General features: G+C 35.9%; 1 protein-coding gene across 17 annotated transcripts in view; it reads left to right on the forward strand.

Moving 5' to 3' along the window:
- The window catches only part of CEP126 (centrosomal protein 126), a 141,310-nt gene that overhangs the window by 59,238 nt on the left and 55,948 nt on the right, over positions 1 to 26,124 (forward strand). For 13 of the 17 annotated variants that reach the window (XM_070077315.1, XM_051849943.2, XM_051849931.2 and 10 more), the window contains 3 exons: positions 7,028 to 7,140; positions 12,957 to 13,032; positions 14,124 to 14,333. In XM_070077315.1, coding sequence (XP_069933416.1) covers positions 7,028 to 7,140; positions 12,957 to 13,032; positions 14,124 to 14,333 — 399 coding nt within the window. The other 4 variants (XM_051849953.2, XM_051849955.2, XM_070077352.1 and 1 more) reach the window with 4 other exon arrangements.

A 26,124-nucleotide genomic window follows, 5' to 3' on the forward strand; every position in this document is an offset into this window, starting at 1 on the left:
GGTATACAAAGACAGAATGAGTTGGAAGAACTATTCAGTGACATAATATAAAATGTCTCTAGTTTGGAGAAAGATATGGACAATCAAGCACATAGAACTCCTAATAGATCAGTAAAGATCTTCATCACAACACATCATAGTCAAATTTTCTAAAGTACAACATAAAAGACCCTAAAATGTGCGTGGGAGAAATGTGAGATTACCTTCAAAGGATCTTCATTTAGATTAACAGCTGATTTTTTTCATCATATACCCTACAGGTTAGGAGAGAATGGAGAGAGTCAAAGTCCTAAAAACAATGTCACCCCAGAACACTGCATCTACTGAAGCTCTGTTTAATAAATGAAGGTGAAATAAAGACCTTCAAAAACAAGTTGAAGGAATTTGTCCCCACTTGTCCAGCCTTACAAATGATATCTAAGGCTGTTCTACATACAGAAAAAGAAAAATAGCATCATGAAAGAATGTGAAGGCAGAAAATCTCGAAGTACAAAAGAAATCCAGAACAAGAAACAGAAATATGTATGGGAAATTCGCAGGATCAAATCGTTACTTATAAATATTAACCTTGAATATAAATGGCCTAAATTGTCCAATTAAAATATACATATTGGCTGAATGGATTAAAAAACAAGATTCCTCTATTTGATGCCTACAAGAAACCTCACCAACAAAGATACAGACTAAAAGACTGGAAAAAGATGTTCCATGCAGACAGAAATTAAAAATGAGCACAGTAGCCATACTAATATCAGACAAAATAGATTTTAAGAAAAAAACTGTTAAAAGAGACAAGAAATTATGTAATGATTAAGGGATCAAGTCAACAGGAAGATGTGACTATAGTAAATGTGTATGCATGCAATGCTAGGAGACCTGGCTATTTAAAACAAATGTTAATGGACATAAAAGGAGATATATGTTCCAATACAATAATACTGGAGGACTTCAACACCCACTTTCATCAATGGACATATCGACTAGAAAAAAAATCAACAGAAACAACAGAGTTAATCTACTCTGTGGAACAAATGGAACAAATTGATATCTATAGAACATTTTATCCCACAGCTGCAGAATCCACATTCTTTTCATCAGTGCATGAAAATTTCTCTAGGATATACCTATGCTAGGCCATAAAACAAATCTCAAAAATTCAAGAAAAATTGAAATCATATCATGTATCTTTTCGGACCACATGGAATGAAGTGAAAAATTAACAAGAAACTCTAGAGGGGACTATTATGGTGTACGAGGATAAGCTGTTGCCTGTGATACTGGCACTCCATATGGGTGCAGGTACGAGTTCCAGGTGCTCCACTTCTGTCCAACTCCCTGCTAATATTCCTGGAAAAGCAGTGGAGTACTTGGGCCCCTGCATCCATATGAGAGACTCACATGAGACTCCTGACTCCTGGCTCCTGGTTTAATGCCTGACCCATTCCCTGCTATTGCAGCAATTTGGTGTGTGAACCATTATCCCTGTTTGCAAATGATATGATCCTATATATATGGAAACCAAAAGACTCCACTAAGGCATTATTAGAATTCAGAAGATAGTTTGTCAAAGTTGCAGGAAATAAAATAAAAATAAATAAATAGCACTTGTATAAACAAACAATACATGGCTAAGAAACAATTGTAAGATCATTCCCATTTAGAATAGCTACAAAAAAGTTTAAATACTTTGGAATAAATTTAACCAAGGATGTGAAAGCTCTCTACAATGAAAATTACAAAACATTAAGGAAAGAAATGAAAGAATACACAAAAGTGGGAATATCTTCCATGTTCACATTGGAAAAATTAATATCAACATGTCTGTACTACTCAGTGCAACTTAGATTCAATGTGATCCCAGTCAAACACATTCTCAATCTGGAAAAAATTTCCTTAAAAAAATCCATATGGAATCACAAGAGACCCTGAATAGCTAGAGCAATCCAAAACAAAATAAACTTGAAGGCATCATAATACAAGATTTCAAGACGTATTACATGGCAGTGATGATCAAAACAGCCTAGTAGTGGCACAAGACTAGATATGTGGATAATTAGAACAGATTAGAGACCCCAGAAATAATTAATCCTTGCATCTATAACCAACTCATTTTTGACAAAGGAGCTAAAATCACTCCCTGGAGAAGATATTCTCTTCAACAAATGGTGTTGGGAAAATTGGATCTTCACATGCAGATGTTTGATATAAGATCCTGCTGCATGCCCTATACAAAAGTCAACTCACAATGGATCAGAGATCTAAATCTAAGACCTTAATCCATCAGATTACTAGAGGAAGACATATGGGAAACATTTCAATACATTGGCTAAGGAAAAGACTTCTTGGATGCAACCTCAGAAGCATAGGAAATAAAGGCAAAAATAGGTTGGATTGCATCAAGGTAAGAAGCTTCTGCACAATAAATGAAACACTCAAAAAGTTAAGAGGCAACTGAATGGGGAGAAAATATTTGCAAGATATATATATATCTGATAAAGGATTAAAATCCAGGATTCATAAGGAGCTCAAGAAACTCAACAACAAAACAATCCATTTAGGGAATGGACAAAAGACATCAGGCACTTTTCAAAGGATGAAATACAAATGGGCCAACAGAAATGAAAAAATGCTCAGGATCATAGCCTTCAGTGAAATGCAACTAATAGGTTTCACCTCATCCTGGTTAGAATGGCTATCATCCAGAAATCAAAAAATCACAAATCCTTGTAAAAATGTGGAGAAAAAGTTACCCTACTACACTGTTGGTAGGAATGTAAACGAGTATAACCATTATGTTAGACAGTATAGAGAATCTTCAGAAATCTGAAAATATATCTACCATATGACCCAGCTATTCCACTCCTGGGAATTTACCAAAACCAAATAATATCAGCATATGAAAGACTTATCTGTACCCCCATATTTATAGCAGATCAACTCAGAATAGCTAAGATGTGGAATCAAGCTAGATTTCCACCAAGTGTAATTGAACCAGTAATAAAGTAGAATTCTGTTGCCTCTTCATTTTGTTGAGTATTTCCTTTGCTGTGCAGAAGCTTCTTAGCTTGATATAATACCATCTGTCCATTTTTGCTTTATTGCCTATGCTTCTGGGGTCTTATCCAAGAAGTCTTTGCCTAGGCCAATGTCTTACAGTGTTTCCCCTGTTTTCTCTAGAATTTAAAGTTTCGAGTCTTAGGTTTAGATCCTTGATCCATTGTGACTTGATTTTTCCACAGGGTATGAGTAGGTGTCTTTTTTGTAACTCCTACATGTGAAGATCCAGTTTTCCCAACACCATTTGTAGAAGAGATTGTCCTTCCTCCAAGGAGTGATTTTAGCTCATTTGTCAATGATTAGTTGGTTGAAGGTGTGTGGATTAATTTCTTGTGTTTTTATTCTGTTCCGTTGGTCCAATGTGTCTGTTTACGAGCCAATACCAAACTGTTTTGATTTTAACAGTCCTGTAGTATGTATTGAAATCTGGTATTGTGATTCCTCTGGCTTTGTTTTTGTTGTTTAAAATTGCTTTGACTGTACAGGGTCATATGAATCATAGGATCTTTACTTCTAAGTTGATAAGATTCTTGGTATTTTACTGTTTTGTATAATATGGGCATTTTGATTATATCAATTCTCCCAATCCACAAATGTGGAAAATTTTTCCATTATTAATCATCTATTTCTTTCCTTAGTGTTTTGTAGTTTTCATTGTAGTGATTTTTCACATCCTTGGTTATGTTTATTCTGTGTTTAGATTTTTTTGGTAACTATTCTCTATGGGACTGATCTCAGAAGTTCTTTCTCAGCCATGGCATGGTTTGTGTGTACAAATGCTGTTGATTTTTGTATGTTGATTTTACATTCTGCCACTTTGCTAGACTCTCTTATGAGTTCCAGTAGTGCATTACTGGGTTCCTTTGCTCCTACCTCGCCCAACAGTTCATATAATCTGAAAACAGGAATAATTTGACTTCCTCCTTTCCAATTTGTATTCCTTTCATGTCTTTTTCTTGTCTAATGAATCTGGCTAAATCTTCTAGAACTATATTGAATAGTAATCATGAGTGGTCATCCTTGCCTCAATTGTGTTGAGGTATGTTCCTTTTTATACACAATTTTAAGGTATTTATAATGAATGCATGTTTTATTTTATCAAATGCTCTCTGTGCATCTATCATGTTTCTTATCCTTCATTTTGTTAATGTGATGTATCATATTTATTGACTTGCATATGTTGAACCATGCTTGAATCACTGGGATAAATCCCATTTGGTCTGGGTGGGTTATTTTTTATGTTTTTGGATTTGATTTGGTATATCTTGTTGAGGATTCTTGCATCTGTGTTCATCAGAGTTATTAGTTTATAGTTCTTTTTTTGTTATATCTTTTTCTGATTTGGAAATTAAAAATTAAGATAGTGCTGGCCTCAGTTATTTTGAATTGTTTAAGAAGGATTGGAATTAGCTCTTCTTTAAAAGTTTGGTAGAATTCATCAGTGAAGCCATTTGGTCCCAGGCTTTTTCTGTTGGGAGGCTCTTTATTACTAATTGTATACTGATACAAACCTCAAATAGATTAAATGTGTTGCAATATTTTCTTCCAATTTGTGAATGTTATTTCACTCTTTTTGATGAATAAAAGGTTTTAATGTATTCTATTCCTTTATATTTGCCTATATGAATTTAGTCTCTTTAAAATCAGTTTTACAATTCCAACATGAAAAGTATCCATATTGACAACAATTCTTCCAGAAAAATACACATACACAAAACTAAACAAAACCTAGATATTTATCACAGGTGATATAAAGTTAAAATAATTCTAAGTAATAATTTTAGGCAATAGTAATCAATACTGTTGTATTCTACATTCTTTTAGGTAACATTTTAAGGGATATATAAGCAAACATGGTAATCTAGGACTACTAGAGGGTGTGTTTCACCTGAAGATAAGTTAAAGGAGTATAACCTTAAGAGACATCACAGCTATGTAAAAATACTTGAAGGATTATTATGAGAAATCAGAAGTAAACAACTAAAATGAATGGGCTAAAATGCAGGGATGTTTTTAGATCAACATAAGGAAGGATTTAAGCTAAGCAGCAATAGAAGACAATGACCCATTGGGTAGTGACTCTCCATCTCTATACTATTCAAACAGAAGATGAATGTTCACCTGTGAATAATTTAGATACATGAATTAGCTAGATTGAACTCATTAACTTCTGAGATATTTTCTAAAGTGTTTTTTTGTGAATATCTCTGATAATTCCCCATATTCTTACAATTAAGAATACCACTGATTTAAAAATATATTGTATAATACTTTATTGAAAATTAGTAGCCAATCTTTTGAGGTTTTTGTAGTAAAACTGTCATATCTAGAATTATCATATGGAACCACAAATTTGGCCATGGATATTAATTTAAACTATATTATATTTTACAAAAATACAGAGGTTCTTGGCTATTGTATTACTGAATAATATTTAAGTGTATGTATCTGAATAAAACAATACATGAACGTTTTTAATCACACTTCTGGGATCATTCATCTACAGCCCACAAAACTTAATCCATGCATAATGAATAATGAATTGCAAAGGTAAATCATCCAATCAAAACATAAAAAGTGTTAATAGAACTTACCTTCAGAAGATTCGTTAGCAGGCTGAAAGATGACATAAAATCTTGCTGTAGAAGCCATGGAGTCAAAATTCCATTTAAGGTATTTTTAAAGCTCTACATAAAAAGAAAGATGGGAATTTTGCAAGATTTAGCAGAAAAGAATTCAAAGCATTCCAATCATATTAGTATAGAAATTGTATTGATGCCAAAATTATATAACTAGAAACTAACAATTAGTATATCAAGCTTATACCCATGTGGGTGAGAATAAACCTAGTAACAGTGTTTTTTATGATGTAGGCCATGACTCATTAGTATACTATGAAACCAGTTTAATGACTTATAACATATTTTTTGTGAAACATGATTTTAGATTTTAATATTCTCAATAGAAACTACCGGTGGGGGGTTGGTTTTATAGTATGGCAGTTAAATAGCCACTTGGGTAGCCTTTATCCCATATCTGGGTGCTTGGTTCAAGTCCCAGTTCCTCTACTTCTGTATCCAAGTTTCAGATGGAGTCCCAGCTACTCTTTGTTTCCAATCCACCTTTCTATTAAGGCTACTGGCAGGAAGCAACTGATGGCTCAATAACTTTGGTCCCTGCCTCCTATATGGTAGACTCACATGAAGTTCCCAGCTCTTGACTTCAACGTAGCGCAGCCCTGCCTGTTACAAGAATTTGGAGAATGAGTCAGCAGATAGATCTGCCTTTCAAAAAAAGTGAAAATAAATAAATAAAAATTAGAAAAAAAAACTGCCAGTGGATATCATATGTTGTAAGGATAAATGTTTTATAAATATACACACACACACATAATCTCCTGGGTTATTATGTAAAATATATTTTAAGTATATTTATTTCTTTGAAAGACAAATCAGAATGAAAGTTACTACTAGCATAATATTAAAAGTTTAGAGTTTACAACCCAATAGATTGGAGCTGAATCCCAGCTTTGCCCTCTACTAGCTATGTGATTTTGGTCAAGTTACTTTGGTCAAGTTACTTAAACTCTCTTATGCCTTAATTTCTTTATCTGTAAAAATAATAGTGATAATAGTGCCAATAACCCTTAGAAAAATGTCTATCAAATTATGAATACTAACTAAATATTAGCTAGCATTATGTTATCTTTTATTCAGGAAAGATGTTCAATTATTGACCCATTTTCTTGAAAGTTGAAGGCTTTTTTATAGCTTTGTTATTTCGTTTATGGTATGTGGATGTGTGAATACACATTTGTGGTAGCTATAGTACCATAGTTAACATAAATTTAATTCAACATTCAAACCTATGTTCTCTATTATATAATTTAATACCAGGGTTCAAAATATGGTAATTTTTTTCTCCTGCCTGAACTCTTTTTTTTTCTACATTGTACTGGCATTTGTTTAAGATTCTACTGTTACAAGGAGAAAACGAATTGTTGGAAATAAGCAGAGAAATATTTTTGCACAGAAAAAACAAAACCCTGGATCTGTAAGACAGAAGTACAGTGAGCAAATTAATGTAAGTATTGTATTGTAAAAAAATTTCTATTAAGTAGCAAAAAAATTGCTTGGAAAATAATGTTCTTAAAGGACCATGTTTTTGCTTTAAATTGTATACAACAATATTAATATAAATACAGTCAAAACCTTTCATAAAACAGACTTGAAGCCTCTGTGTTAGAATATTATACTATACTTATTTGCTATATTCTAATTAGCCTATACAAGTATAATCAGGTACTGATGAAAGTTTCAAATCAACTTTAAGAAACCACTGTTTTTATTTTGGTATTATTTACAACCAACTCTGTAAAAAATGTGAACTTCCCCAACAAAATTCATTGTAGTTATTTAAATATAAATTTTTGGAAAGGAAGAAAATTTAATTAGAGCCAAGGATAAAGGAAACAAGTATGCTAATCATCAAAATTAATATAGTTCCATCTGATTGAATATCTTATTTGACTTGTGGTTTCTGGAAGAAATGGCAAAAAGGGAAAATTAGATGAGTTGTTTAGTTCTCAAAGGATAATGATAGTGATACCATTTGAAGTAAAATTTTTTAAAAGACATTTCACACTGAAAACTTTCATAGATCTTGAAATACATGATAGATATATCCCTAATGACAGTTTTAAATAACAAATAAATAGTGAGTTTCAAATGGCTGTTTGAGCTACAGATCTTCAATGAAACCCAAAAACATAATTTTTAAATGACTGGAGGTAATCTTGTGAGAGCTAAGTAACTGTGATCCAAATACAACATTTTCCAGAAGTCTAACTTGATTCAAATATTGACTTTAGAAAAAAAAATTGACTTTAGAATATTAAAAATCTTTTAGTATTAAAAGTATTTTAAAATATAAAGCAGTAAGTAAATAATACTTTACTCACAGTTTATACTGTAAATACCACTTATTTTTTAAAAAAACACTGATATAGGTTACCTTTTATTGTTTTTTAATTTGTATGTATCTCATAAATATAACATTAGGAATATAGTAATTCTTTCCACCATACCTACCCTCCCACCCACTCTCCTCCCCCTCCTCCACTTCCTCCTCTCTCTCCTGTTTGAGAGAAAGAAAGAAAGAAAGAAAGAAAGAAAGAAAGAAAGAAAGAAAGAAAGAAAGAAAGAAAGAAAGAAAGAAAGAAAGAAAGAAAGAAAGAAAAGGAAGGGAGGGAGGGAGGGAGGGAGGGAGGGAGGGAGGGAGGGAGGGAATATAAAAAACTAAGAAAACTGTTCCCAACACTCTAGACAAGGGCTTTTCCATATTATTGCTTCTTGAAGGTGATTTGCTTTCTTTTTCCCCCTTCCTCTTTTCCTGCCTTCTTCCCCTTTTTTCCCTTCCTTTCTCTCCCTTCTTTCCTTTTAGAAACTCAATTATCTTTAAGGAAGAACCCAAGTATGATGCATCTTTTGTGAGCTCTTGGACATAACTATAATTTATGAGACATAATAATATCCTCCATTTAATACACAAAAAGGAAGTGATTCTTGAGACCAAGTTTTACTGTTAAGTCTCATGATAACAACTGTTTGGGGACAGAGGTCCTACATGGGAAATTTGTGCACAGTGACTCTTGTTTACTTAACAAATAACTTAACATAGGACATCACTGATCACCCAAGGCTCTTGACTTGAGCTGCCTCAGCTATGGAAGCCTTTTGGGTCCACTAGCTCAACAAGGCCATAAGCAAAGTGCAAGTTCTCTCCTCCCTTCAGAGAAAAGTACATCCTTCTTTGGTGGCCACTTCTTTCCACTGGGGTCTCATCCACAGAAGTCCTTTATGTAGGACATTTTTTAAGGCTACCTTATAAAGAATTTATATTCTAAATTATAGACTGAGGGTCCTAGCATTTGCATATTATAGAAAATATTGATTATAATAGGGAGGAAATTGTTATTATAAAGAATAGTCAACCATGTTCTAATCTTATCAGCAAAATTAATCATTTAGTCATGTAAATATAGTCAGTCCCATCACCAATGTTCTTATTGCTTATTAGCAAATGCGGTACTTAATTACCAACTTGACTTTTTAATTACAAATATAATAATGTCTAAATATCCATTTTAACTTCCATGTTGTTCCCATCAGACATTCAAAATTCATTAATGAATTCACTTTTACCTTAATTTGTTTTTATTAATATATTTTAAATTTAAAAATGGCATATACTTGTTATAATAAGAAATAAACTAAACTTTAAATGTCTATTAACCTAGTACTCTCTCTAAATTTATTTTTTATTTTTGTGGGTCTTATTTTATTTTCCTATTTCTTATTCATTTATATTTTATTTTACTGTCTTTAGAATTCAATTTTATCCTTCTTTGCAGAAGCCTCACTTCTACTTTTGTATACACATCTTCTACTCACATATCCATTTACACATCTTCCAAAGTCTTTATAGTTTTGAGATATGTCAGTCATCCTGAATCAAACTCAAGTTTTTAAGTTTAAATTTTTCAACTTTTTTGTATGTTTTTTTTTATTCCAAAGTCCAAGGAAGTGTTCAGTTGCTATAGCAGTGACCTTTGTCACCATGAACTTTATCATATTGGATTTTTTTAAAATTTAATTTTTTCCATTTTGTTTTATTATTTATAATCAATATATAAAAATTATACATATTTATGGGGTAACATGTAAAGCTTCAATACATCTATATAGCATGTAGTATTCAAATCAGAGTAAAAGCATCTATCTCCTCAAACATTTATCTTTATTTATGGTGAACATATTCCAAATGCTTTCTTCTAGATTTAAAAAATATACAATACACTATCACTATCTGTAACCACCCTTTTGCAATAGAATGCCAAAACTACTTTCTCCTATTACTTAGTACCTATTAACCAACCCTTTTCCAACCCCTTTCTCTTCCAAGCCTCTGGTAATCTCCATTATACTCTCAATTTTTTTTTTTTTTTTTTTGACAGGCAGAGTGGACAGTGAGAGAGAGAGACAGAGAGAAAGGTCTTCCTTTGCCGTTGGTTCACCCTCCAATGGCCGCCGCGGCTGGCGTGCTGCGGCCGGCGCACCGCGCTGATCCGATGGCAGGAGCCAGGAGCCAGGTGCTTTTCCTGGTCTCCCATGGGGTGCAGGGCCCAAGCACCTGGGCCATCCTCCACTGCACTCCCTGGCCACAGCAGAGAGCTGGCCTGGAAGAGGGGCAACCGGGACAGAATCCGGCGCCCCGACCGGGACTAGAACCCGGTGTGCCGGCGCCGCAAGGTGGAGGATTAGCCTAGTGAGCCGCGGCGCCGGCCTCTCAATTTTTTTTTAAACTTTTATTTAATGAATATAAATTTCCAAAGTAAGACTTATGGATTACAATGGCTTCCCCCCCATACCGTCCCTCCCACCCACAACCCTCCCCTTTCCCACTCCCTCTCCCCTTCCATTCACATCAAGATTCATTTTCGATTATCTTAATATACAGAAGATCAGCTTAGTATACATTAAGTAAGGATTTCAACAGTTTGCTCCCACACAGAAACATAAAGTGAAAAATAATAGATGATTTTTTTAAATGATGATGAAATCAGATCAGACCTATTGTCATGTTTAATCCCAGTGAGAGTCAAGTTGGGAATTGATAATTTCTTTTTTTTTTTTTACAGAAGATCAGTTTAGTATGCATTAAGTAAAGATTTCAACAGTTTGCACCCCCATAGAAACACAAAGTGAAATATATTGTTTGAGTACTCGTTATAGCATTAAATCTCAATGCACAGCACATTAAGGACAGAGATCCTACATGAGGAGTAAGTGCACAGTGACTCCTGTTGTTGACTTTACCAATTGACACTCCTGTCTATGGCATCAGTAATCTCCCTATGCTCCAGTCATGAGTTTCCAAGGCTATGGAAGCCCTCTGAGTTCTCCGACTCTTATCTTGTTTAGACACATATTGGATTTTTTTGTAGCCCATCATTTCTGTGTGTAGATAATCTAAGAGATGAACAATAGAAAATGCACAATTGCCAATTTTCATCAGCATTGCAGTCCAAAGTGTCTTGAGTCTATAATTGGGATAAGGTAGGACTATGAAAAGTACTGAAGGAGAGCTATGTCAAAAATCTGCATCAATGGATCCAGCTCTACTGTGGTGTAGTGGGCTAAGCCTCCGTCTGTGGTGCTGGCATCCCATCTGGGCACTGGTTCATGTCCCGGCTGCTCTTCTTCCAATCCAGCTCTCTGTTATGGTCCAGAAAAGCAGTAGATGGCCCAAGTCCTTGGGCTCCTGCATCCACTTGGGAGACCTAGGAGAATTTCCTGGCTCCTTGGTTCAGATCAGCTCAGCTCCAGCCATTACAGCCACATGGGGAGTGAACCAGCAGATAGAAGACCTTTCTCTCTATCATTCCCTCTCTCTGTAATTCTACCTTTCAAAAAAATTTTAAAAATTTTAAATTAATAATAAAAAATTTTAAAAATCTGCATCAGCTATTCTTCAGATGAGACAGAACAAACACTAAATGTAGTCAGACCCAGGCAATTTTGTCTGAAAGAAAACAAACCTTTTCAAAAGTAAAACAGCATGGGCATAAAGAAGGAAAGTAGAACTACATGTCTCTCAGATAGTATAGAATAGGTGGACTTAACTATTGCCTGTGCTGAAATTCCCCTTTTCTAGGTTATATGAAGTATGGGTTGGCTATTTGTGTTTTTAAGTTTCCTCATGTAAAATATTACCTATCCTTGGCAATAGTCACAATCAGGGTTTTAACTAGTAGTTGTGATTTACCCTTATAATAACAAACAACCAGGTGTAAACTTTAATGTAATTTTTAATCTTTCCTTTACTTAACACTTTTGATTACTAACTAACTTACTTTCCCTCTTCATAATATCCAAGACAACTCTGCAAGCTGGAAATTTTTCAGTGGAAATGCTATGTTTTATTTAATATTCATCTTTTATAGGAAGGCCTTATTCCTGTAAGCAATGATTTCTGCTCAAAAAAATATATACAATGGAGCCAGTGTTGTGACATAGTGGGTAAAGTCACCGCACATAATGCCAACATCCCATGTGGGCTCTAGTTCATGTTCCAGCTGCTCCATTTCTGATCCAGTTCCCTGCTAATGGCCTGGGAAAAGCAGCAGATGACCCAAGTGCTTGGGCTTCTACCACCCATGTGGCAGACTCAGATTAAGTTCAAGTTCATTTCTCCTGGCTTCTGCTCCACCCAGCACTGTCTATTGCAGCTAATTGGAGAGAGAACCAGTAGATGGAAGATACTGCTCTGTATCTCTCTCAGTAACTCGAATTAAGAAATCTTTAAACTATATAGAGAGACAAGGCCAGCTCAGTGGCGCAGTAGGTTGAGCCTCTGCCTGTGGCGCCAGCATCCCATATGGGCTCCGGTTCTCGTCCTGGCTACATCTCTTCCATTCCAGCTCTCTGCTATGGCCTGGGAAAGTGGTAGAAGATGGCCCAAGTCCTTGGGCCCCTGCATCTGCACGGGAGACCCAAAGAAGCTCCTGGCTCCTGGCTTCGGATTGGCGTAGCTCTGGCCACTGAGCCATTTGGGCAATGAACCAATGGAAGGAGGACCTTTATCTCTGTCTCTCCCTCTCATTGTCTGTAACTCTACCTCTCAAATAAATAAATAAAATCTTTTTTAAAAAAATACAGAGAGAGACAACTTACATAAGTAATGATAGTTGAAAATAGAGCAATTGAAAGTTTTTAAAGTTTATATATATATATAAATGTATATATACAATTATATACATATATATACATATACACACACACACTATCATTAATTTTAAACAAAGCTCTATGTTCTGGCTTAATATTGTGTTTTTACAGAATTTTGGACCAAGTGTCCAGCTAGTTTCAAGTGAGCCAAAACAAACTATAAGGGGTACATCTAATATTGACGAAGGTACGTTTTATTTTAAATATTTTCCTCTGAACTGTATTCCCAATGTTTTTGTTTTCTTAGGTGTGTTTTTTCATGTGTTTAGATATTATTTAACTGTTAAACCACCATTTAGAACTTGAACTGCCCTCACCTTTGCTTGCTCAGGTTATTGCCAATTTTTATTTATTCTAGATAATGATTATTGAACATCTTTCTATAAGAATCTATTTCCTTATTTTTCAATTATTTCTTTGGATAGATTGCCATAATTAAAACTATAGTACCTTGCATGTAATTAGTACCCAGTAAATACTTGTTGAATGAAATACTGCACATTAAATTAATTTTGGGCTGACATTGTTATATAATGGGTTATGCTGCTTCTTAATAAACTGCATCCCAAATTGGAGCACCAGTCCAGTCCTGTCTACTCCCTTTTCAATCTATATCCCTTCTAATGTGCCTGGGAATGCAGGAAGATTGCCCGAGTACCTGGGCCCCTGCCTCCTACATGGGGGACCTGGATAGTTTCTGGCTCCTGACTTCAGCCTGGCCTAGCACCAACCATTGCTATGATTTGGAGAATGAAAAAAAAAATGGATGGAAGATAGCTCACTCTCTCTGTCTTCCTCTCAAGTCTTTGATGTTTGTTTGATTGTATGTTTTTAATCTAATTGGATCTGTTTCTAGGTTGTCAGTTTTATTCAACTATTGGTTCAATTTTCTAATATTTCCTTAAGTTCCTTCTCTCTTACTCTTTCAACTCATTTTACTACCATTATAAAGACAGTCTCCTTCCATTTCTATTTATACTACCAATGAATAACAAAAATACAACCCAAAAACTTCTGAGCATAATGTAATTTTTTCTTTAGGTCAGGTTACACTAGAAAAATTTTATTACCTCACTGCCATCATTTTGAATATTTTATTAGGAATGTTAAGATACTAAATGTAGACTATCCTGATAAATAAAATGTAGAGTATCAGAATATTTACTGTGTTACTATTTGTAAAGTGGATACCTGCAAACTTGTGTCAGCTAAGTATGTGCAAAGGCTGATCCCAAAGGCAAAATGAATAAGATAATAATTGATGACAAGTTTATGTAGTTTCAGATAGTACTTCTGAGTTTCTGATGGCTGAAAACCTGGTGAATGCATCAGTACCTGAGGATGAAATTTTAGCTTTAATAAAGAGCAAGCAGAGAGAGAAACCAAGTCTGGCTTTAAATAAGACTCAGCAATTCAACATCTGTGCATTATCAGCTGAAGAACAGAAGATCCTACAATCTCTTGATCATCTTAATGAAAGATTACACTGTAAGTATAGAAAAACATCCCTTGTAATAAATGTTGTATTTTATATGTAAACAATTTAAAGTAAAAATATGTTGAGATTATTACCTACTTAATTAAGTACATAACAATTGATAACAATTTGAATATACCATACTACTTCTAATTCTTTGGCAGTTAAAATTGTCTTTTAGGGATATATGAATAATCTACTGTTTCAACAATGGAGAAGCTCAGGATCTTTATGGATGATCCCTCAAAATAATCATAAACTCCTGATTCAGCATTTTTCAAACCTTAAATACAATGATGTGTTGGTAACAGTATAAGGAATCCTTAAGACAAAGATATAAATATTGATAAGAACCCAGAAAGATAAGCAGCTAGCTTTTATCTTGTGGATATTTAACTCACAGAGTGAAATTGAACTTTGTTTTTCATGGCCTACCGGATAAAAAGGGAACAGGAAACAAAAATCTAGGATCTAAGCAGTCTCATAGAATATCTTCCTACTGTAAAGCTGAGCCACCAAAGGAGTTTTGCCCTATACAAATTTTCACAGCTAGTTTCTTGAAATTTGCTGTTGAACAGATTAGGGAGGAGTGGTGCAGAATCATCCTGAGAATTTGGAGCCACTGTCTAGTATAATGCTAATTTGTAGCCCATATTCATACTACCTGAGTGATCTTCTCTAAAACCTCAAGCAAAGAATTTAATTTGGAGTGGTCCCAAGTGAGTAGTGCCCTAAAATGCCTGGAAAAAGTAAATTTGTATCTCTTCTGGAGAAACCTGTCTATATTGCTATCCTCAAAGAATTATCAGAAATGCAATCCAAAATCAGCACAGTGTGCTGGCCGCAGCGTGCCAGCCGCAGCGGCCATTGGGGGGTGAACCAAAGGAAAAGGAAGACCTGTCTCTCTCTGTCTCTCTCTCTCTCACTGTCCACTCTGCCTGTCAAAAAAAAATTAAAATAATAAAAAAAAACAGGAAATGCAATCCAAAGAAAATGAGTTGTCTGTAATTAAAAAAAAAAAAAAAACTAAATAATAGTCCATAAAGAAAAAAGGCACCATGAAAAAAGAAGTAACCACAAGACCGAATTAACAGACTCCAAAAAAAGACTTTAGATAATGAAGTTACCAAACACAGACTATCAAATAACTGTGGTTATATGTTTTAAAGTAATTAAGTTTAAAAAATATAGTCAGGTAGTAAGAAAAGAATTAAAAAAGAAGTCCTAAATAGAATGTCTAGAAATAAAAAATATGATAATTGATAGTTAAAATTCAACAGATAGTTAAAAACACCAGATTATAGACATCTGAAGAGAGAATCAGTAGCTAGAATATAAACTAGAAGACATACCCAGAATCTAGTACAGGGAGACAGACATGGAAAATACAAAATAGAGCTTAAGGGCATAGTAAAAAGTCTGAAATGGGCAAGATGGCAAAATTTAAAGTGATATCACTGACAAATTTCCAATCTAATTAATAGTGCCAACCTGCAGGTTTAATAACTGAACATATTTCAAACAGAGTAAATAAAAAATCCTCACTGACATTTATCACATTAAAGTTTAATCAGCAACAAAAAGAGAAAACTGCAGTAAATATTGAACAATGTGTTCAAAGTACTGAGAGAAAGTAATTCACATTTAAAATCTTTCAAAGTGAAAGTATCTCCCAAGAATGAGAGTAGGAGACAGTGTCATGGCTCTGCTTCTGGCCTAGCTTCACTTTAATGCACTGGAAAGGCAGTGAAAGATGGCCAAGTGCTTGGACCCCTGCCATCTATCTGGGAGACCAGGATGTAGTTTCTGGTTTCTGGTTTAGGCCTGGCCCAGACCTAGCTGTTGGGACCATTTGAGGAGTGAACCAGGCAGATGAAAGTTAGTTTCTCTCTCTCTCTCTCTCTCTCTCTCTCTCTCTCTCTCATTTTTCCTATCTGTCCCTCTTGTGTGTGTGTTATTCTGATGCCTTTCACATAAATAAATCCTATTTTAAAAAAGAATGAGGGTAAATTAAAAATACATTCAGACAAAACAACAAATGCACTTCAACAGACAGGAAATTTGAACTCTGAAATTTCAGCAAACAGAAAATTATCTCAGATGCACAGTCTCAGAGGGTAAATTGAGAAATGGTTACATAAAGTAATCAATATAATAGTGTGTATTCAAAAAGAAGGTTTTTTCTATTTTTTCTTTTTTATACTTTTATTCAATAAATATAAATTTCCAAAGTACAACTTTTGGGTTATAGCGGCTTTTCCTCCCCATGACCTCCCTCCCACCCGCAACCATCACATCTCCCACTCCCTCCCATCCCATCTCCCGCTGCCTCCCATCCCATTCACATCAAGATTCATTATCAATTCTCTTTTTATACAGAAGATCAATTTAATATATACTAAGTAGAGATTTCAACAGTTTGCACCCACACAGAAACACAAAGTATAAAGTACTGTTTGAGTACTAGTTATAGCATTAATTCACATAGTAAAACACATTAAGGAAACAGAGCCTACATGGGGAGTAAGTGCACAATGACTCCTGTTGTTGATTTAACAATTGACACTCTTATTTATGGCATCAGTAATCACCCGAGGCTCTTGTCATGTGTTGCCATGGCTGTGGAAGCCTCTTGAGTCTGCCAACTCCGATCTTATTTAGACAAGGCCATAGTCAAAGTGGAAGTTCTCTCCTCCCTTCAGAGAAAGGTACCTCCTTCTTTGATGGCCCGTTCTTTCTGCTGGTATCTCACAGAGATCTTTCATTTAGGTCATTTTTTTTGCCAGAGTGTCTTGGCTTTCCATGCCTGAAATACTCTCAAATAGAAGTTAGGATTAAAATATCTATCAAAAACACTACTACAAATTATAATACATTGTGTTCCATAGAGACAGCTCCAGGAAAGTGAGAGGCATATGGGCACTAGATGACCGTGTGACTTGATGAGAAAAAATAACATGGGCAGAGAGAGATCCTGAAAAGTCAAAAGGCAAAATGTCATCATAGGCATTTTTTGTATAGACTTGCCAAGAGGAGCACAAGAAGTGCTCAGATGCTTCTGTGAACATCTGAGAGTTTTTTGAGAAGTGCTCAGAGAGGTGGCTGCTAAAGAGAAGGGGAAATCTGAAGACATGGCAGAAACATAGAAGGCTTATTATGAAAGAGAAATGAAAACCTAAATCCCTCCTGAAGGAAAAACCAAAAAGAATTTCAAAGATCACAATGCACCCAAGAGGACTTTAGCCTTTTTCTTGTTCTGTTCTAAGTATCATAAAAAATCAAGAGAACATCCTGGCCTACCCATTGGCAACACTGCAAACAGTGAGCAAAGTGGCATGACATTGCTACAGATGACAGGCACCCTGATGAATAAAAGGTTGCTAAGCTGAAGGAAAAATATGAAAAGAATACTGCGGCATACCGAGCTAAAGGAGAGACCAATGCAGCAAACAAGGGAGTCATCAAGGATGAAAACAGCAATAAAAAGAAGGAAGAGGAGGACAACAAGGGAGATATAGAGGATGAGGAGGAGGAGGGATGATATAGAGGATATTGAAGAGGAGAGTGAACATGCATCCCCTCCAGTCATAAAGTAAATATGCCAAGCACTTCCTTGAACTGAAGAGCATAAGGACAGCTTGTAGCACATTGGAGAGTACTCCATGATGGAGCTGAAGGACTCTTGCTATAGATTTAGCCAGAAAGAGGCAGTGTGCAAGGCAGGCTGCTTACTGGAAAGCCCTCAGGGTATCTGGCTCAGCAAGCCCAGACTGTATCAGCTGATATTCCCATTGTGTCAAGAGCTCATAGAACCTGCGCTTATGAATCTGAACCCTCTATTATTGCAGAACATCTACTATGACTTTATTTTTCCACAGTAGCCCTTTTCCCATATTTGAATTCAGATGTCATTCTTCTTTTATTTTTTAAGATTTATTTACTTTATTTGAAAGGCAGAATTATAAGGGGAAAGACAGAATTCTTCCATCTACTGGTCCACTCCCTGAATGGCCTCAATGGCTGGGGCTGGTCCAACCCAAAGACAGGAGCCCAGAGCTTCACTTGGGCCTCCTATGTGAGCAACAGGGGCCCAAGCAGTTGGGCCATCTTTTACTGCTTTCCCAGGCACATTTTCAGGGAGCTGGATTGGAAGCAGAGTAGCCAAGACTTGACCCAGCTCCTGCCAGCGTTGCAGGCAACAGAAAACCTCACTGAGCCATAACACTAGCCCCTCAGATGTCATTCTCAGTGTTTCTGTCAAAACTTCCTTAAAAATCTTTACTTTGTTTTGGCCTTAGTTCACCTGCCCTTTCCTAGATTTCTTAATCCCAAAGAAGAGTGTTAGGGTGAGGTGTCTTCTTCATCAACTCCCTTGTATATAGTTGAAAAGAAACTGGGAAAGGTAGACAGGAACTGGTAGGAGGTCAGGTGAGGAAGTGGATGAAATAACTTACTGTACTGCTCCACTTCAACAAGCATTGTTGAAACTTTAGTAAAACATTACTGTATTAGCCAGTGCCGCGGCACACTAGGCTAATCCTCCGCCTTGAGGCACCGGCACACCAGGTTTTAGTCCCGGTCAGGGCGCCGGATTCTGTCCAGGTTGCCCCTCTTCCAGGCCAGCTCTCTGCTGTGGCCCGGGAGTGCAGTGAAGGATGGCCCAAGTGCTTGGGCCCTGCACCCCATGGGAGACCAGGATAAGTACCTGGCTCCTGCCAGCGGATCAGCACGGTGCGCTGGCTGCAGTGGGCCAGCCGCGGCGGCCATTGGAGTGTGAACCAACAGCAAAAGGAAGACCTTTCTCTCTGTCTCTCTCTCTCACTGTCCACTCTGCCTGTCGAAAAAAAATTCCTGTATTACAAAGAGCTGCCCTTCCACTTTCATTCCTGTTGTGTATAAATTCAGTAAAAGAGAATGATCTCACACCTGGCATAATCTATGCCAGGCTATGAGACAATGTGAAGAAATAGTGCACCAGTCAGGCTTTATAAGCTAGTCAATGAACTATTAAAACATTTTTAAAAAATTTCCAACCATGGCCAGTGCTGTGGCATAGTAGGCTAAGCCTCCACCTGCAGCAGCACCAACATCCCACATGGATGTTGGTTTGTGTCCCAGCTGCTCCTCTTCCAATCCAGCTCTCTGTGTATGGCCTGGGAAAGCAATAGAAGAAGGCCCAAGTGCTTGGGTCCCTGCACCCATGTGGAAGACCTGGAAGAAGCTCCATGCTTCTGGCTTCAAATCTGCTCAGCTCCAGCCATTGCAGTCATTTGGGGAGTGAACCAATAGATGGAACACCTTTCTCTCTGTCTCTCCCTCTCTCTAACTCTGCCTCTCAAGTAAATAAATAAAATCTTAAAAAAAAAAAACTTCCAATCAAGAATATTGTATCCAGCAAAGTTATCCTTTACAGATGAAGTATTTTCCAGATAACCAAAAACTGACAGAATTCACCACCACCAGATCAACTCTACAAGAAATTATGAAGGACATCCTGCATTAGAAGTAAACATGAAAATGCATTTTACCACCAAATTCACTAAACAGAGCAGGAAGAATCATTATCCAGTCAACAAAATGACAGTTCTTATTTATCAATAGTAACCTTGAATGTAAATAGATTAGATCCACCAACCAAAAGACTTAGGTTGGCTGAATGGATAAAAACCATGTTGCTACAAGGAACTCACTTCACAAAGATACACAAAGACTGAAAATAAAGGGTTGGAAAAAGATATACCAGGCAAATGGAAACCAAAAGTGAGCAGGTGTGACTCTCCTGATATCAAGTAAACCAGACCTTAAATTAAAAAGTGTAAAAAGAGATAAAGTGGGGCTGACACTGTGGCACAGCAGATTAAAGCCCTGGCCTACAGCACTAGCATTCCATATGAGCACCGGTTCAAGTCCCAGCTGCTCCAATTCCAATACATCTCCCTGCTAATATGCCTGTGAAAGCATCTGAGGATGGCCCAGGTCCTTGGCCCCCGTACCTATGTGAGAGACCTAGAAGAAGCTCCTGGCTCCTGGCTTCAGATCAGCTTAGCTCCAGCTGTTGTGGCCATTTGAGGAGTGAATCAATGGATGGAACAATTCTCTCTGTCTTTCTCTACCTCTTTCTGTAACTCTGTCTTTAAAATGAATGAACCTAACAAAAAAGATAAAGAGGGACATTATATTTTGAAAAAAATATAATTTTTCAGCAAAAAGACAAAACAACCATAAATATATATGTACCCAACACAACACCACACAGATATATACAGTAAATATTATTAGACCTAAAGAGAGAGATAGACTCCAATACAATAATAGTGGGTGATTTCAACACTCCACTCTCATAAATGGACAGATTATCCAGACAGAAAATCAATAGATATATTGGACTTGAAACATACTAATGAACACATGAACATATCAGACATTTACAGGACATTTCACCCAAAAGCCACAAAATTTCCATTCTTCTCTTCAATACATAGAGCATTTTCTACAATAGATCACATGTTATGAAGTCTCAGAAGTCTCAGAAAGTTTAAAAAGGTTGAAATCATACCTTGTATATTCTCAGACCTTAAAGAAATAAAACTCGAGATCAACCAAAACAATAGAACACTTCGAAATTAAACAACATGTGAACTGAGTAATCAGTGAGTCATTGAAGAAATTAAAAAGGAAATAAAAACTTTCTTGAAATAAATAAAAACACAACAAAACATGTTGACTACAGCAAAAGTATTAAGAGGAAAATTTATTGCATTAAGTGCTTACATAAAAGAGAAATGTCTCAAAGAACCAGTGATGCATTTTGAAGACTTGGGAAACATAAACAAACCAAACCCAATATCAGCCAGAAGTGAGAAATAATAAGGATGAGAGAAAAGTAAATTAAATTGAAACTAAAAAAAAAAAAAAAAAAAGATAAAAAAAGCTGTGTTTTTTAGAAGAAAAGCAAAATAGGTAAGCCTCTAGCCAAACTAACGAAGAAAAAAAATACAAATAAATAAGAGATGAAAAAGGAGGCATTACAATTGACACCACTGAAATACAAAGGATTATAAAACTACTATGAAGAATTTTATGCTAATACACTGAAAAACATCACAGAAATGGATAAATTCCTGGAGTCATATGACTTACCAGTATTAAATCAAGAAGATGTATTCAGTTGAGCAGACCCTTGACAAGCAATGAAGTTGAAGCAGTAATCAAAAGTTTTCCATCAAGGAAAAGTCTAGGACCAGATGGCTTTACTACTGAGTTCTACAAAACATAAAAAGATGTAGTAGCTACAGTACTCTTCAAACTATTCAAGAGGGATTCCAAGATAGCAGAATAGAGAATGATGTACTGCACTAGGCCAGGAGTAAATAGTTTAAAAAAAAAATGTAGGAAATGAACTATCAGGGGAGAATTAGAATACTGCACTGGAAATTCTACAAAAGGAAGAGGAACACCATGGGCCTGTGTGAAAAGTGCAAGACACACAGCACAAACACAGATGCAACACACAACTGCAACAGCTGAGAGCCAGAGTGGCCATCAGCTTAGAGATAAAGATGAGATCAGCCTGCAGCAACAAAATTGAAGCAAAAAATATGAAAGATCAGTGAATTGAAGAGCTGTTTTTTGAAAAAATAAGCAAAATTAATACACCATTGTCCCAACTGAAAAAAAAATTGACAAAGAAGAACCATATCAATAAAATCAGAGATGAACAAGGAAATTAAACAAAAGATACCACAGAAATAAAAAGAGTCATCAGGAATTACTACAAAAAGCTGAATGCCAACAAATTGGGAAACCTAGAAGAAATGGATAGATTCCTGGACATATACAATCTACCATGTTTGAGCCATGAAGATATAGAAAACCTAAACAGACCAATAACCAAAATGGGGATTGAATCAGTATAACAAAGAATCAGTATAACCTCCCAACAAAGAAAAGCCCAGGACTGGATGGCTTCACTGCTGAATTCTCCAGACATTTGAAGAACTAATTCCAATTCTTCTCAAGATACTCAAAACAATTGAAAGGGAGGGAATCCTCTCAAACTCCTTCTATGAAACCTGCATCACCTCAATTCCTAAACCAGAAAAAGGCAAAACACAGAAAGAGGACTCTAGACCAATATCCCTGATGAATATATGTTGCTGTGGATTCATTCTGAGAGGAGAAGCGCAGTGGGGGCAAGAGGCACGGAGACCACACAGACCCTGGGAGTCGGGTGAAAGCAAGCCAGAGGCGAGCAGCCTGCAGACTCATTTATTTCAGTTGGTACAGCAGCTTATATAGCCGAGGCAGCCAATCTGGTCAAGGGGCAGTTTATGCCCTAACCAATCACAGCCTGTTGCCAGGCAGTTTCCAAAGCCATCCAATCACAGCCTGTTGCCAAGCAGGCTCCGTTGCCAGTGGCCATCTTGGCATGGCCTTCTCATTCCCCCACAAACATAGATGCAAAACTCTTCAACAAAATACTAGCCAATCCAATCCAACAATGCATCAGAAAGATCATTCACCCAGACCAAGTGGGATTTATCCCTGGAATGTAGGAATTGTTCAACATTTGTAAATCAATAGATGTGATATATCACATTAACAAACTGAAGAACAAAAATCATATTATCTCAGTAGATGCAAAGAGCATTTGATAAAATACAACAGCCTTTCATGAAACCTTAAGCAAAATGGGTATAGAAAACCTTAAGCAAAATGGGTATAGAAGTAACATTCCACAACACAAGGCAATTTATGACAAACCCACAGCCAGCATCTTATTGAATGGGGAAAAGTGGGAAGCATTCTTCCTAAGAGATTGAACCACACAAGGATGCCCACTCTTACCATTGCTGTTTAATATAGTCCTAGATGTTTTAGCCAGAGCCATTAAACAAGAAAAAGAAGTCAAAGGGATGCAAATTGAGGAGAAAGTCAGAGTATCCCTATTTGCATATGACATGATTCTACATATAGGGGATCCCCTGAGAGACTATTAGAACTCTTAAAAGAGTTTGGTAAAGTGGCAGGATATAAAATCACCGCACAAAAACCAATAACCTTTGTTTACACAGACAATGCTATGGCTGAGAAACAACTTTTAAAATCAATCCCATTCACAATATCTACCAAAAATCAAATACCTTGGAATAAATGTAACCAAGGAGGCCAAAGATGTCTATGATGAAAATTAGAAAACATAAAAGAGTAGAAGAAGACATAAAAATGGAAAAATCTTCCATGTTCATGGATTGGAAGAATCAATATCATCAAAATCCCCATACTACCAAAATCAATTTACAGATTTAATGTGATCCCAATCAAAATACAAATGACATTCTCTGATCTAGAAAAAATGATGCTAAAATTTGTATAGAAACACAAGAGACCCCAAAGAGCTAAACCAAGCTTATACAACAAAAACAAAGCAGGAGACAGCACAATACTAGATTCCAACTTATACTGTAGGACAATTATAATCAAAACAGCCTGGTACTGGCACAAAAACAGATGGGTAGACCAGTGTAACAGAATAGAAACTGCAGATATCAATCCACACACCTACAACCAACTTATCTTTGACAAAGAAGCTAAAATCAATCTCTGGAGAAAGGACAATCTCTTCAACAAATGGTGCTAGGAAAATTAGATCTTCACGTGCAGAAGTGAAACTAGAGCCCTTCCTTACACTTTACACACAAATCTTATCAAAATGGATCAAAGTCCTAAATCTATGACCAGATACCCTCAAATTACTCAAGCACATTGGGGAAACTCTGCAAGATATTGGCATAGGCAAAAACTTTTGGAAAAGACCCCAGAAGCACAGGCATCAAAGCCAAAATTGACAAATGGGATTATATCAAACTGAGAAGCTTCTGCACTGCCAAAGAAATACTCAGCAAAGTGAAGAAGCAGCTGACAGAATGGGAGAAAATATTGCAAACTGTGCGACTAATAAAGGGTTACTGTCTAGAATCTATAAAGAGCTCATGAAACTCAACAACAAACAATCCAGGTAAGAAATGGGCAAAGTACTTGAACAGGAATTTTTCAAGACAGGAAATTCAAATAGCCAAGAGACCCTTGAAAAAATGCTCAGGATCACTAGCCATCTGGTAAATGCAAATCAAAACCACAATGAAGTTTCACTTAATTCCAGATAGAATGACTCTCATACAGAAATCGACAAACAACAAATGCTGGATATGATGTGGGGAAAAAGGTACTCTAATCCACTGTTGGTGAGAATGTAAACTGGTGCAGCCACTATGGAAGACAGTATGAAGTCACCTAGGAAATCTGAGTATAGGCCTACCATATGATCCAGCCATCCCACTCCTGGAAATACACCCAAAACAAAAGAAATCAGCATATGAAAGAATTATCCATACCCCTATGTTCATTGCAACACAATTCACAATAGCCATGATATGAAATCAACCCAGATTTCTATCAGCTGTTGACTGGATAAAGGAATTGTGGTATATATACATTATAGAGTACTACTCAGCTGTAAAAAGAAAATGAAACCCTGTCTTTTGCAACAAAATGATGCAATTGAAAGCCATTATACTTAGTGAAATAAGCCAGTCCCAAAAAGACAGATACCAAATATTTTCCCTGATCAGTGGTAACCAATAGAGTACCTAAAAAGTAATGTATTAGAGTGAAATGGACATTTCGAGATTCAGTGATTGTTTACAGCCCATGTCTCCTTCTGTTGAGGAACAGTGTTTTTTCTTCATATTAATTTTTTAGCTCTTTTACTTATTGTAGTGTTAACTATAAGATCATTAAGTAAACTTAAAGTAAATATTTGTAAAAATTAAGAGTGTAAATAGGAGAGGGAGGAGGAAGAAGTGTTGGAACATGGGCAAGAGGGAGGACAGAGTGGGAAATATCATAATCTTCCTAAATCTGTGCATGTGAAGAACATGAAACTTGTATAACTTAAATAAATTTTTTAAAAAATTAGAAAAAAAGTAAGATTTAAAAAACTGTTCCAAAATATTGAACAAGATGGAACTCTGTCAAACTCTTTTTATAAGTCCACATTAGTTTGATACCAAAACCAAAGACACAACATGAAAAGAAAACTAGACCTATATCCTTATGAACATAGATGCAAAGACTCTCAACAATATACTAGCAAATCTCATCTAAAACCACTTCTAAAAGATCATACATCACAATCAAGTGGGATTTATCCCAGAAATATATAGGGGTCTCAACATTCAAAAATCAATCAACATCATAAATCACATCAATAAGATGAAGAATAGAAGCCATATAGTCATCTCAGTAGATGCAGAGAAAAAACATTTGATAAGATTCAACACTACTTCATCTTAAAAAAAAAAAACTCTACAAATTACATCTAGAAGGAGCAGTCCTCAAAATTATAAAGGCTATGTATGAGAAAACTACAGCCAGTATCATACTGAATGGAGGAAACCATCTAATCTGGAACAAGACAAGAATGTCTGCTTTTGCCACTCTTCAGTATAATACCAAAAGTTTTAGCAAGAGCAGTTAGGCAGGAGAAAGAAATGAAGGGCATCAAAATGGGAAAAGAGTTAGTAATACCCATGTTTGCAGCTGACATGATTTTGAACATGGATAAACTTAAACACTCTATCAAAAATCTATTAGAATTGATAAACCAATTAAGTAAAATTGCAGGTTACAAAATAAACTTACAAAAAAATTACTTTCTTGTGTACTAATGAGGAACTCACAGAAAGAAAAATCAAGAAAGAAACCCTATTCACAATAGCTATACAAGAAAAATCAAAGATT

The sequence above is a fragment of the Oryctolagus cuniculus genome, chromosome 1 (assembly GCF_964237555.1).
Source record: "Oryctolagus cuniculus chromosome 1, mOryCun1.1, whole genome shotgun sequence".
NCBI lineage: Eukaryota > Metazoa > Chordata > Mammalia > Lagomorpha > Leporidae > Oryctolagus > Oryctolagus cuniculus.